Here is a 15,390-nt window from a genome sequence, read left to right on the forward strand (position 1 = left end):
TAAAGTGAAGAGAGCAAAGGCACAAGATTCAGTGTCAACTCTTCAACCAGAAGACCTCATACTGCTGGATGATGAAAGTATCAGTAAGGCCCAAATTATTTCCCTTCCATATGATCAAATTTATTTATTTATTTATTTTGATCAAATTTGTTTTTAAACTAACAAGCTCTTCTTAGAGGTTTAATTTTTTCCTGAAGCATAGTGAAGTATAAACCTAGAGGTTGGAACTTCCCTGGTGGCGCCATGGTTAAGAATCTGCCTGCCAAAGCTGGGGACACAGGTTTGTCCCCTGGTCCAGAAGATCCCACATGCCGCAAAGCAACTAAGCCTGTGCGCCACAACTGCTGATCCTGCGCTCTAGAGCCCACGAGCCACAGCTACTGAAGCCTGCGCGCCTAGAGCCCGTGCTCCGCAACAAGAGAAGCCACCGCAATGAGAAGCCCGTGCACCGCAAGAAAGAGTAGCTCCTGCTCGCCGCAACTAGAGAAAGCCTGCGCACAGCAACGAAGACCCAACACAGCCTAAATAAATAAACAAGCAAACAAACAAATAAATAAATAAACCTAGAGGTAAAGGAAACCTCTTTCATTAAAAATGGAGCAGTGCTTCTTGTTAAAATGCAGATTCTGACTCAGCAGGTCTGGAGTGGGGCCTGATATTCTGCGCTAACAAGCTTCCGAGAGGTGATGCTGATGATACTGGTCCACATTTTGAGTAGCAAAGTCATAGAGCACGTGTAATAAACTGGCAGACTGCTGGTTTAGACATGTTTTGTTTGGCCAGTACAGTGTTTCGAAAAGCAGAGGATCTGGCAAACCAGGGCCTGCATCCCAACAGGGTAAAAATGAGCAGGGGCTGAGTAGCAGGGCATGTGCTCTCCAGTCTGCCAGATTCTCCTCTCACTCCCCTCCCCATCTATTTGTCTTAAATCTGGTTTCATTCACTTACTTCACCTGCCTAACTCCTTTAGCCCAGATGATTAACCTTATCAATTGCTTCTACCTAAATATGTCAAAATCTGTAACACTGTGCTAAAATATACATCAAGTTTGTTCCCAAATTAAGGGATTCACAGGAAGACCTAGCTGTAGTACTCAGAAGTGAAGGGCTGTTTGGATAGCTAGAGGATAGAGGAAAACAGTAAAGAATTACAAAAAGAAAAACAGGAAAATAACAAAGAAAAATCTCCATGTTACTAGAAGTTAATGACGCATTTCTTATCATGAAAATGAGAATCAGGGTGTCACTTAAATTGAGAAATTAGTCGTATCTTATAAAGCCTAGTTCTTAAAATACTTATAAAATGAATAAAACAAGAAATAAACAAAAGAATAAAACACAAGACAACAGGTCTCATTACAGTTTAAACTTACATTAATTTCACTGTCTACTACCTTACATATAGCTATAGGGCTGCATAATTTACATGGTTCTTAAAAAGTACTTTCACTTACATTCTTGCATTCTCATGTAAGTCTCACAACAGCCCATTTCACAGATTTAAAAACTCAGAGAAGTTTCATGGCATGCCCAAGGTGACGTAGCTAGTTAAGGGGCAGAGATAGGAACCAGAGGTCTTCTGACTCAAATCTACTACTCTCATCACCAAAAAGAAACAACTTGAAACACAGCATCCTTGAAAAGTTCCCACATTATCTGGTCTAAATGCATCCAACTTCCCTTATTTTTCAAGTGATCAACATATAGGATCATGTAGATCTACAGGATTTTTATCCATAAATGAAAGACTGGTCAAACCGCTAAATGAAACTCATTTCAATTCAGTCATACTGTTATACTTTCATATCTGCGATGGAATCAAGCATCTAATTAAGCTTCTTCTCCTAGGTGCTACAAAGTGAAGCCCTCTGTATACCTGGTAACACAGCTCAGCGAGTTGAGGAGATTCTCTCACTGCCACCGGGCCTGTTCTCCCTTCAGTTCCCTTCTCCAAGATGTTTAAGATGGCATGAAGGCAGGTCCGAGGGCAACCTAACACTCCTGCATAAAACCAAAAGGAAATTCAGCTTCTCTTTTCAAATTTCTGCATTAAAAACCTTAATACCTTTATAAAACTTAAATTCCATATACATATACCCTACCATAAACATCCTTTCAAATATTGATACAGAAAATGTATTAAATACTAACTTTTCAAGGCTTAGTTTGTCCACACTTGATGTAAGTCCTAAAGATTGGCCCATCACATTACCTTTCATACATTATTTATTTCTTTCAATGAATTATCCCATGAGCCTGGAATTCAATAAATGACCATTTAGCAACATAAATATGAAAAGAAATAAATGCCTATGTGTCTTATGGCTATACCTGGGTCTTGTAGGTTTGTGGTACTGACAGGTTTCTTCAATTCAAAGCCCAATAGGTAGAGAGCAAGATTTGGTGGATTGCGTTCCAAAGAGGTGATGAGAAGATTCAAGATGTGGATTCTTGTTTCATGACGGATTCCAGCTAATTTCTTTTCAAGTTCTGATCCTTAATGTGGAAATCATAAAACAATGAAAAGTTAACATATAACAAATGGAAAAATATAAAACTTGTATCCCAAACCTCCATGTTTTCTTTAGTTTTAGTTTACTTGATTAGCCATTACATTAAGTTCAGATTTAAGAGGTTTCCCAAAAGCCTTATATACTTTTATGCTAGCAAATTCTCAAATTTCTCTTACATCACCACTAGACATCCAACAGTTTTCTTTACAGTAAGCATTTACATAAAATAAAAAATATACATGTTAATCTAAAACATACCCTCTTCTAGACGTACAAATTCTTCTGTATCTTCACTATCCAAACACTCCACAAATCCAGCCATCAGCTTCTGACTTACACTCTGAAGTCATATAAAGATTTTAAAATGACTAAATATTAGAGAAACTATGATAAATATGATATATATTTATAAACATTTTTCTATAAAGAAAAAAGGCAAATCTGCTCCAAGGAAAGTATTTAGGTTTTAGTTACATTTTTAATTAATATAAAACTGAGTTCCTTAACTGAGTGCCATTTAGCTTGCTATAGAAATAAAGAAACAAAAACTTTTAAAGTTTATTGGTTTTAAAACTTGCTTCACTAATTTTCTTTCCCAAAGAATCAAACTAGTTTTTTAAAAAAATAACATTAAATTGCTATTTCATAACTTCTTCATTATATACTCAATGCTATCAGATCTTAACTAAAATATAAAATAAAATTCTCATCTTCTCTCTTTAGAAATGTACACATACACCAGTTTTATATTTCTGGGCTGAGAGACTAGATACTACTTTACCTCCTTTAAGAACTCTAGCAGGATGCTATGGGGACTTCCCTGGTGGTTCAGTGGTAAAAAATCTGTCTTCCAATGCAGGGGACACGGGTTTGTTCCCTGGTCGGGGAACTAAGATCCCACATGCCGCAGGGAAACTAAGCCCACGCGCCTCAACTAGAGAGCCTGCATGCCGCAGACTACACAGCTCACACGCTCTGGAGCCCGTGCACCACAACTAGAGAGAAAACCTGCACGCCACAACTAGAGAGAAGCCCGCGTGCCAAAACGAAGAGCCCGTGCAACACAACTAAGACCCAACGCAGCCAAAAAAAGATAAAAATAAACAGATACACTTAAAAAAAAAAACAAATAAAAAACAAGAACTCTAGCAGGATGCTAAAATTGGTAATAACAATTCATACTCAAATGAATGCCAGCAAACTGAAAATCTTCATTCAACATCCCCTAATTAATTATGTGGTTTCATGAACTTCATCCAAAAACCAGATTAGACATCTATATTTTACTATAAATAATGGTTCTCAACTTGGGCAGTACTGCCACTCCAGAAGGCACTTAGAAATATGTGGGGGCATTCTGAGTCATCACAACTAGAGATTACTACTGACAGACAGTGGCAGGGAACCAGGGATGCTAAGAGTCCTGCAATTTGAGGGACAGTTACACATAAAATGAAGATCTGTCCCACCCAGAATGCCAGAAGAGTCCCTGTTTCAAAACACGGAAAGACAATAATATTCTTCAACTAGCAAAAGCAGTGATTACCAGCATAAAATACAAAAGGACAAATGTCTATAAAGAGAAAGAAAAACAGCAGATTCCCCAATTATAGCTATTCAGTGAATAGAAAGAGAACTATTATAAATTGGACTAAAAGAGGAAAACATCTAAAAACGTTCTCCAGTGTATCAAATGAAGTGACACAAATGTGGGTCACCAAAAGGCCATAGAAGTAGACAACTCACAACAGTGAAATCAGAATTGCAGAGGCTCACTCACTACTGAGGAAGGGTGAAACAAAGGATGCAAAAAACAAACAGAAGTTGCACTTACAAACCTAATAATCACTTTAATGTGCCTGGAGTAGCAACAGTCTCATTAGGCCATACAGTCACATACCATAATACAGAGTATAATCACATACTATAGTGTATGTAGTATCACTGGGAATGGTATTATCGTCAAACACAAATCACAGCCCAGCACATGGGTAGGCTTTCATCCATCATATACAGATATATTTACTCTCAGAATTTTTCCACATACAAGAATAAGATGTACTCAGGAAACACCAAAAAATAACAACAACAAAATCAGTTACCTGGTCATGTGTGAAATCTCCAACCAATTTTATCTGAATATTGGAATTGCAAGAGATACAGCAGAGGATCTTGGCACTTTCAAAAGCCAATTCTGGATTAGTATTGCCATGATATAGGTATCTTTAAAACAAGAGAACATTTGAGGAACTATGTGATGAAATTTTTGCTTCTTACTATTCTCGATACAGAACATTTAGGATCAGGGCTTCCCCTACTCATACAGCACTTTTGGGTAAATTAGACAAAGGTTTCCCCTTCTAACTAGATGTAACCTGTTACAGGTTGAATCATGTTTTCCCAAAATTCATATGTTGATAGCCAAACCCAGAATGACCTTATCTGGAAATAGAGTCTTTGAAGATATAATTAACCAAGCTAAGATGAGGTCATCAAGGAGAATCGTAATCCAATGACTGATAACCTTATAAAAACGGGAAATGTGGACACAGACACACACACAGGGAGAATGCCATGTAAAGGTGAAGGCAGAGATTGGGAGACACTTCCACAAGTCATGGAACACCAAGCACTGCCAGCAAACCACCAGAAGTTCAGATTATACAATGAAAAGTTTGCTCCCCAGTCCTATCCTCCAAACATCCAATTTCCCAAGAGGAGACAAACAATATTAAGATTATGTCATTTTGTACTTAGAAATTTTTAGGACATAGAGTAAGTTAGAAAGGGACTTCCCTGGTGACGCAGTGGTTAAGACTCAGTGCTCCCAATGCAGGGGCCCTGGGTTCGATCCCTGGTCAAGGAATTAGATCCCACATGCATGCTGCAACTAAGACTTCACATGCCACAACTAAGGAGCCCACGAGCTGCAACTAAGGAGCATGCCTGCTGCAACTAAGACCCAGTGAACCAAATAAATAAAATAATTTTTTTAAATGTACTTAAAAAAAAAAGAGTAAGTTAAAAAGAAGAGAAAGATTATAAGGTTCAGAGTAATTAAAATCAGAGAAGCAAAAGAAGATAATAATAAAATGAGACAAAAAAAAATTTTAAGCGATGCATTAGGGATCTGACCAGATTTGGAAATCAAAGCTAGAATGCCATCTCATTCATTTCATCATTTCTCTACCTACAAATGCAACTTACCTGGCAATGTTCACCACATTATCAGCCTTCTTAGTTCTGGGATTGATTCCCTGCAATAGCTGTTCTAAAGGACAGACTATTAGAGCCAGCTGACTCTCTCTTAGAAGATCCATAAAGAGGTTTTCCTTTTGCAGAGTAAGATTGAGAAGTGCAAGGCAATGTTGCACTGCTTTCTCCAGGTGTTTCTTCCCTATAGGGCAAAATCAAAATTAGAAAGTTCTACATGAATCTTAGAAACTCATAATCAATTCTTAGGAAAACAAGATAAAGGACAAGTTCCAGATTCAAAAAGACCTCAAGTTTTCAAACCTTCAGCAGTAACTTTACAAGACTCCTCACCCAGACAAGTCATGGTAACTTTTGTGACTCAGATTACTTTAATGCAATGGCTTCTCAGTAATTTTTCCTGTATCCTTTCCCTGATTATTTAGAGCAATGGTTCTCGGATGGGAGTGAGCTTGGCCCCAGAGGACATATAGCAATATCTGGAGACACTTCAGGTTGTCACAACAAGGGATGTGCTGCAGGCATCTAGTGGGTAGAGGACAACAGGACAGCCTCTACATTAAAGAATTATTCTACCAAAGGTGCCAATGGTGCTGAGGCCAAGAAACTGATTTAAAATAATACATAACCATTGTGGAAAATCTGGAAAATAAAGAAGCAGAAAATATAAACAAGAGTCACCTATAATCCCACCATTCAAACTGAAAATACATGTGCTCTAGAGCCAAACTGCCTAAGTTCAAATCACAGCCCTGACCCCGGAGAAAGATGTGAAACCTCTTTATGCATCAATTTCCTTATTCATTACATGGAAATAATATCATCTACCACATAGGGCTTTTGTACAGGTTAAATGTATTAATACACGTAACGTGCTTTTAAAATTGCCAAATGCAGGGCTTCCCTGGTGGCGCAGTGGTTGAGAGCCCGCCTGCTGATTCAGGGGACGCGGGTTCGTGCCCAGGTCCGGGAAGATCCCACATGCCGCGGAGCAGCTGGGCCCGTGAGCCATGGCCGCTGAGCCTGCGCGTCTGGAGCCTGTGCTCCGCAACGGGAGAGGCCACAACAGTGAGAGACCCGCGTCCGGCAAAAAAAAAAAAAATTGACAAATGCATAGTAAGCACTCAATAAATGATAAGAACTACTAGTAATAGTAAATGAAATTTATTGAACACTATGTACCACACCCAATAGCAAGGGCTTTTACAAATACTGTGAAGAAAACAAAACAAAGATTAAAATTTAATAAAATTAATTAAATTAAAAAATTTTAAGTTAGACATGTTAAAGATGTTAAAGTGATAAGAGATAATTATGATTACCTACCAAAGATCCTGCAATAAGACAGTTATAATGAGAGTCTGTGTACTTTAGTCTGCTTTCACTTTTAATATACTTTCATCGTATGACTCACTAAAACAACACTGTAGATACAGAGAGGAAATCTTACAGTGGAAAGGAAGTTCAGAGGTCATCTACTTCAAACCTTCAGTTTACAAAAGACAAAACCAGCAAAACTGTTTTCAATATATGAAGACATTCAGGCACATACCAGGGAAAGGAGCATAGGTATCAAGCTGCTTAACGCCTTCCTCCAGTAAACTAAGAGCAAGCTCCAACATTGGTGACTCATTCAGAAGATGATACATCAGACTAAATCCTGGTGGCTTATAGGCTATGATTTCTTCTCCTAAATAGAACATAACATAGTGCAAAAGATGGTGAATTAGTATTTTTGTCACACCCTTGATTTCTATGAAATATGTGAGATTTGTAAATTAAATGGTATCTAAACAGATGAAGGCAAGTTTCAATTTAGAGACAGTGACACCAACTATATACAGTGGTAATTTCCAAAAGAGCTGATCTGCACATAGCAGTTAGTTCACATGTTATATGTTAACTCACTAAAGAATCTGTAAGGCAATGTTCTTACTCCTCCATTCAGTGAAATTTTACTTTATTTTATCTTGCTCAGAACAATCAAAATGACTTAAACAATGCACCAAAAAACATAAAATTATAATTTAACTTATAACCAGAAACAATTTATAGCTTATGTATAATAATTTATAAATTATAAATAGGTTTATAAATAGCTGACACCTTGTTTGAAAGTGACAGAATTAAATTACCTTGTAGTTCCACAAACTGGTCTACAAAATCTTCAAGTTGAGGTTCATAGTCTCCGAGCAATTTATAAAACACCGCCAAAACAACCTCAGCAACTTCCCACTATAGGAAAACATAAATATTTCAATAACAGTAACAGTTCAAGGTGATAACCTTGCTAAGTTTTTCATTCCTCCTACTTTTCTCTAGAAAATGAGTGAAGTCCCCTTTCTACTTTATTTATGCTAAGCAATATAGAAATCCCAGTTCATTTTGCTTTGTTTTGCTAAAGAACAATGGATTGGTTAATTTTTCAAGGTAAAACATTTGTAAAAGCATTAGTCTAAAAGAAACATTTCTATAGCAGATATCTGGGCTTTGTTAATAAATCTAAAGCACTCAGTATCTAGCCATAGTCAATTTATAATTAAACAACACCAGATTTGAACACCTCTCCAAAGTGTCAAATATTTCAGTTTCTCTAAGAATCTCAGCTGGACAGGATCAGAGAAATCATCTCATTTAATCAACACTTATTTTGCAGGTGAAGCAAGTGAAGCTCAGAGCAGTGAATGATATCCCCAAGACCATAAAGCTTGGAAGCAAACGTGCTGGAGGTCCAGCCCTGCACTTCTAATTCCCAGACCAGTGTTCATGGCTCTAGCCAAAGTTAAGAATCAAAAAAAAAAAAAAGTTAAGAATCACTGGTAGGCTTCCCCCAAATGACCTCATTATCACCTCTTTGTTTAAAATGTTTTTAAAAGCTAAGTAACAACAAGGAAAAATATTTATGCCAAAGGGAGAATATATATAACTGTACAGACAATAAAATTAAACTGTTTAAAAAATCCACTGCATAGAATTTTAATGAGGCTGAGTTTGGTAACTGTACATGGCGGTTTTTTAAATATTACTTTAGTCATTATTTCCACTGCACATTATTTTATCACGGCTGATTTTGAAAATTGGGATAATCATTTTTAAATTATTTTTAAAAAATTATTTACTTTTCTCTATTTTCCAAATTTTTCAAAATAATTTGTTTAAATGAAAAATGCTTATCACCACATAATAATGGATTTTAGGATTAATAAATATACACACTGCCTCTAACACTCTGTTTATAGTTATTTATCTCAATCCAAAGCACTGTTTTTGAGAAGCTAGTGTTCTAAAATACAAGGATGTAAGTTAAACCTTAAGAAGACTTCCTAGTGAAATAAATTCACAAAATTGAGGGAAAATTTCTTAGGGTAATATGTGGGGAAATAAATGGTAGCTGGGAAGAGCAGCAGTGCTAGAAATATAGAAATGCATGGGTGAAAAATAATAAACATGGAAACAAAGTTGCTGACTAAAGCTCTAAACCGTTAGGTCATAATGACCTTTGTAAGAAAAGGCAAATAAGATATTTAAAAGAAATGCCAAAAAGTATCAGAACATTTTGTTGAAGAGATTGCAATTATCAGCATCCATTATCCATCTGAAATGACTTCTATTAATGAGGCATGGCTGCTGTTATAGTTTTCATCCAATAAGGAAACATATGTTAATAAGGTAATTCTAGGGCTTCAATAAAATGTATGCCCCTCTCAGTGTTTATTTCTACCACATGAGAAGCAAAACTTCTAAGGCAACTGACAAAAAATAAACTTGTTATTTGGGACTAAATATTAGAAACAAACTATGTCCAATGATACGGCAATGAAAAATAAACTATGCTAGATACAAGTAATGATTATGCAGTCATTAAAAAGACTGTTTTCAAAGAATCTTTAAGAGCATGAAAAAAATCCTCATAATACTATGTTTGTGGCCAAAAAGGGATACAAGCTAATGCAGTTCATTATCTCAGTTTAAGTAGATATGCATAAGAAAAAGAATAATAGTTAACCTTCCCTTGGCAACAGGATTATGGGTGATATAATTTCTTCATATATTTTTCTATATTTTCCTAATTTCCAAAATTAGCATGAACCATACTATTTTATAGTCAATAATACAACAAATAAACCCAACAGGTTCAAAAACAGCAAACTATAAAAATAAAGCAGAAATGTCCCTACAAGATATATCCAAGGGTAGTCTGTGAACGAATAAACAGTATTATAGACTAAAGTGAATTACATCAGAACCTGGAAGGGTTTCTTACATAGCTTAGTGGTTATGAGCTTGGATCTGGAATCAGAGTCCTAGGTTCAAATCCTGGTCCTGAACCTTAACCAAGTTCCTTAACTTTGCTAAGCCTCCATCTGTAAAATGGGAATATTAATAGTACCTGCCTCACAGTAATATTAGAATTACATAAGCTGATATATACATTTAGCTCAGTTGTGAGTGTACTGCAACCAGAGCAAATATGTACATAAATGTCAGTGCTCCCTCAGCCGCTATCCACGGCAAACATACCTAATGAATCACAATATGCCTTTCCACTAAACCAGACTCCACAACCCAGAAGTGCTACTAATCATTAGAAATTAGTGTGCAAGTTCAAACTCATTTCAATCCCTAACCAAAATCATCCCAATAAAGAATAGTGTGTTTCCAGCTGCCAACGGTGTAACATTTTTGGTTCAATTTTGGTCAAAATTTGTTCAATTAAGGATCTAAATGACTATGACTTCATATTAATTAAATTACTGATCACTACAAAGTCACTGCTTTGGTTTTAATGCCTTAATTTATTTTTTAATGCATTATAAACCAATCAGACCATGGATATGTCAGTATAAGACTATGAATTTTACTAACTTTCAAAAGCTAAAATGAGCTTATAGCATCTTGTACCTCTAATAAAAGAAAAAGCAGCAATAAATGAGTAAGGAGACAAAAGTTTTTCTCTGAACATAACCTTTTCAGCTGCTCTCCGGTAAGCTCTTGTACGGAATCGGAGAAACACAGAATCTCTAAGGAACTGCAAATAGGGGTCAAAGCCGGGAGGCCGCAGTCCAGCGCCCAAATTAGAAGGAAAGGAGCTCTCCACCAGGGTACTAATTAGCTGGCAAAAGGCACGAGTTAATGGGTATTCTTCACATCGGGATTCTATCTCATTTAGTTCCACCTTCCAAAGAAAAATAAAGGAAATTCGGTAACATAAAACCATCAGCTATAAAGTGCAAAGCATTTTTCAGACATTAACTCATTAATATCCGTATAATATCACACCCAAAGACCCACACAGATATTATCATTTTTTATTTAGAGGTAAAGACACAAAAGTTAAAAATGGAAACCTTAAATGTTTCTTTAAAAAAGAGGAAGGGAGCGTACAGAGAAGAAAAGAAACTAAAACAAGTAAATCCTCACTTTAGGGTTGACCCAAGTAGCCTAATTAAACTGAGTTCAAACCAAACTTTCAGTTTGGATGGCTGCGATCTAACATGCCTTTCCAACTCTGAAACCAAAAGTATTTTGATTTCTTTCATAAAAAGTTTCATCTCCATTTCAACACAAAAAACCCTCAAATGAAAATACATTAAAGTTGAAAATTACAGAACCCTAATAGGGTAAGAATATTTTTTCTTAGTCTTTTTATCATGTGAATGTATGAATATAGCATTTAAACTAAAAGGAAAGCTTTACCTCAATACCAATAGCTTGCCTCTGGCTTGGAACTCTTACGGTTTGCAGTACCTTAAAATAATAAGAATTAGATGTTAGGAGCACTCATTTATCAATGAAAAGAAGCAGCTTTGCAATAATAGTCATATACAACACCCACCACATCCTACATCTTACAATGTCGATCAGAAATGACAACTGAGAAGTCTCTGATGAACTTTCACTAGCAATTGCGTCCAGGTTCAGGGAGAACTTCCAATTACCTGGGCTTCAGAAAACTGGTAATTTCTAAGTGCACACAAGATGTGTTTTCAGCAACTTTCCTCTCAGATATTCCAGGAATGAACCTTAAAAGGATTTATGAGAGGAAACCTCACCCAAACACACTTCATCTTAGGTATAAAGAAGCACTCAGGACAATAAGTACTGACACACTGATGAATGAAAAAATGAAGTATCAACACTAAACTAAAAGTGGCCAAGCCTCCAGCACACACCAACTCCCTTAATTTTTGTTTTTATAAAGTATCATTAACATCTTCAGGATACGTATGTCACAAAACAACTAGAATACTGCTTCAAAACAGTAGTTTTACCAATGTGTCAGAATCATAGGCTCCCTTATGTGGTATTATTTCTAAGACAAACATATATTCCTCCTAACCATTTTACTAGAAAAATCTCTATAGGACACATTGTTATTTTCCTTTTTTTACTTTACCACATATAGAATAACTCTATCTTGACATAAAAATTCCAATAGGGCTTATAACTAAAGAAATAAGAGTTGATAGAGACACTTCACTCATCTGCTGTAAGACAGGAAGGGCACAGAAGGAAGCAGCAAAACAAACAGGCATCTCCCACATTTAATGAGTACAGATGACTTCGGAAGGCTTCTATCAGCCTAGTGTCAAAGACAGAGTTGAGGAATTTATTAATCTTACAAACACTGAAAAACAAAGAGAAGAGCCAGTCTCCAGTAACCCAGTGAAGCTGTCAGCTGATCCAAGAGAAAAACCCAAGCCTGTTAGTTTCTGACGCTATGCTTAGTACCAAAATCATAACTTTCTATCTGTGAAGTTCGTGGTATACTATACGTTTCAATTGGATGCACTTGCTTGTACAATATTATCAAATCTCACTTCCAAACTGTAATAATGTAAATAAGAGAGCTCATGATACTACCTGAGTGTATTCCAACGACTGCCAGAGAGAAGCAGCAATTTCAGGAGATTTTCCAAACGCTGCAAGTGTCTTCAGTAGTTCGGCCTTTAATACAGGAGGGATACTGCATTGCAGGAGTCCCAGAATCACCACCACGGGGGTCCACTGAGGATGTTCACAGAGTGCCAAACGAGCATTTTCACTCTGAGTATTGAATTGAAAAGAACAAGAGACACTTTCCATTTTCGAAAGCTAAGAAAAATGACCAGTAATCATCTAAATTGCTAACACTTACACTGAGTATTCATAGGCTTAATACATACTAAAACAAAGATAAGCCTACGGCAAATGCTTGAACTCTACCAGTAGATCAAATCAGATCACTAGCTCAGTCACTGTAAAAAATGGAGAAACGATAGCCTTTGTAGAATTACTCTGACAGCTCTAAGAATGGAAAATAATACATACAAACAGAGAAAGTCTTCCAGGGTCACATAAATCTTACATAGGCATTTAACATCTTTTCTGGAACAATGTTAGATATGAATGAATAAAATACCTTGTCCTTTACTGAGAAAGAAATGGAAATACACACACATGCACACACGCACGCACGCACACACACACACACACACACACACGGTATCAAGTATCACTCCATTTTAATTCAACAAGAAATAATTACAAACTTTATGTTTCGACCTTTAATACTATTTAGCATTACTGGGAAAACCAGTAAGTTAGAAGACACTCTTCCTATCCTTTGGAGAGAATGTCAGACTAAGGAACTTAGCTTTGCTCTAGTGAACAAAAGAAACAACTAGAAGAGCAAATGGGACCTAATTAAACTTAAAAGCTTTTGCACAGTAAAGGAAACCCTAGACAAAACGAAGACTACCTACTGAATGGGAGAAAATATTTGTAAATGATATGACCAATAAGGGGTTAATATCCAAAATATATAAATAGCTCACACAACTCAACATCACAAAAACAAACAACACGACTAAAAATGGGCAGAAGTCCTGAAAAGACACTTCTCCAAAAATGACATGCAGATGGCCAACAGGCACATGAAAAGACGCTCAACGTCACTAATCATCAGGGAAATGCAAATCAAAACCAGTGAGATAACACCTCACTCCTGTCAGAATGACTATCATTAAAAAAAAGAACACAAAGGCGAGAATATGGAGAAAAGAAAACTCTCCTACACTGTTGGTGGGAATGTAAATTGTGCAGCCACCATGGAAAACAGTATGGAGGGTTCTCAAAAAACTAAAAACAGAACTACCATATGACCCCACAATTCTACTCCTGGGTATACACTCGAAAAAAACAAAAACACTAATTTGAAAAGATACAAGCACCCCAATGTTCATAGCAGCATTACTTACAATTGCCAAGATACAGAAGCAACCTAACTGTCCATCAAAAGATAAATGGATTAAGAAGATATGATATATATATATATGTATATATGAGAGAGAAAAAATATTCAGTAAATTTTCTTTTTAATTAAAAATACTCTTTATGTGTATATATATATGTATATACACAAGAACCTATATATCCACACCTATGCTAGGAAACCTTCTAGAAGGATGTGTATCCAACAGCTCATTCTTTTTTTTTTTTTTTTTTTTTTTGCGGTACGCGGGCCACTGTTGTGGCCTCTCCCCTTGCAGAGCATGGGCTCCGGACGCGCAGGCTAAGTGGCCATGGCTCACAGGCCCAGCCGCTCCGCGGCATGTGGGATCTTCCCAGGCCGGGGCACGAACCCGCGTCCCCTGCATCGGCAAGCAGACTCTCAACCACTGCGCCACCAGGGAAGCCCCAACAGCTCATTCTTATTTGCCCTTCTTATTATTTTCTTTCAGGCTTAGGCTATTATTTTCATACACATTTATGGCAGTAAGCAGGGGCTACCAGAACTATACCCTCTAAAGGTGAAGAAACAAAGAACTTAAGAACAGAATAGCATAAAATACTAACCACAAAAAAAAAAAAAAAGAACAGAATGCCAAATATATATGCTAAATTTATCACTCATTAACTTTAAGCATTATAAGGAAACTTGGGGGCTCCTTACAATGCCACTGTGTTAGAACACAAAGTTACATTCTCACATGCAGTGGGTGGGTTACCTACCCAAGTAATGATGGTAGATGTGAGCTGTAAAAAAGCAATCAACCCGTCCTGCTCCTTCTGGGTGATGCCACGTGAAGGAAGGTGACGGTACTGGACACTATCTGCACTCGGAAGATCCTTCCGGAGGTGTTCATGGTAGAGCATCAAGGAGTGAAAGAAATGTTCCCAGGAAACAGGACTGCCGCCTGCCCCCTGAATATTTTCAACTGTAAAGAGACACAGCATAGAATTTCCTTTCAAAATTGTCTAAGCATTTGCTTGGAAATGGAGGAAGAAAATAAATTTAAAACAATAAACTTTGTTTGCCTTTGTCCTAGATAAGCTGTGTGTTGAAAATGGGTTAGAAACCCTCTTTAAACTAAACTCTGGATCAATTTATCCCTGGGACTAAAACTGGGTGGTGCCCATGTAATGCAAAGGTAAATTACTTTGGATGTCAGTTACCTACTTCGAATCCAGGACAGTACTCTGTGTTGTCATGTAACTATACAAGGCTGCTTTTCCCATGAGTAGTTCCCAAATGTTGAGCTTAAATTAAATTCCCTAAGAGAGAGAGAACTACAATCTAGATTTGCAAATTACAGTACTCTATTACATACCAAGCACTGAGAGCAAAAGCCGAGCAGCTAAGACAAGGAAGGCTTGACAGAATAGTCAAAACACAGGTCTT

The 15,390-nt window shown here is 36.8% G+C and overlaps 1 protein-coding gene across 3 annotated transcripts in view; it reads right to left on the reverse strand.

The window, feature by feature from the left end:
• Positions 1–15,390, reverse strand: part of NUP205 (nucleoporin 205) — an 88,503-nt gene that overhangs the window by 49,058 nt on the left and 24,055 nt on the right. For all 3 annotated transcript variants that reach the window (XR_002645561.3, XM_089917354.1, XM_022580382.3), the window contains 11 exons: positions 14,721–14,926; positions 12,591–12,773; positions 11,424–11,474; positions 10,693–10,902; positions 7,862–7,961; positions 7,279–7,416; positions 5,721–5,910; positions 4,616–4,736; positions 2,772–2,853; positions 2,332–2,496; positions 1,877–2,001 (listed from right to left, as the gene is read on the reverse strand). Coding sequence is in view for 2 of the 3 variants with exons in the window: in XM_089917354.1 (XP_089773480.1) it covers positions 1,877–2,001; positions 2,332–2,496; positions 2,772–2,853; positions 4,616–4,736; positions 5,721–5,910; positions 7,279–7,416; positions 7,862–7,961; positions 10,693–10,902; positions 11,424–11,474; positions 12,591–12,773; positions 14,721–14,926 (1,571 nt within the window). In the remaining variant the exon portion in view is untranslated. The remainder of the gene's footprint in view (positions 1–1,876; positions 2,002–2,331; positions 2,497–2,771; positions 2,854–4,615; positions 4,737–5,720; positions 5,911–7,278; positions 7,417–7,861; positions 7,962–10,692; positions 10,903–11,423; positions 11,475–12,590; positions 12,774–14,720; positions 14,927–15,390) is intronic.

Source organism: Delphinapterus leucas, chromosome 9 (genome assembly GCF_059928025.1).
Source record: "Delphinapterus leucas isolate spDelLeu-1000000601 "Yukka" chromosome 9, BTC_Dleu_Yukka2, whole genome shotgun sequence".
Classification (NCBI taxonomy): Eukaryota; Metazoa; Chordata; class Mammalia; order Artiodactyla; family Monodontidae; genus Delphinapterus; species Delphinapterus leucas.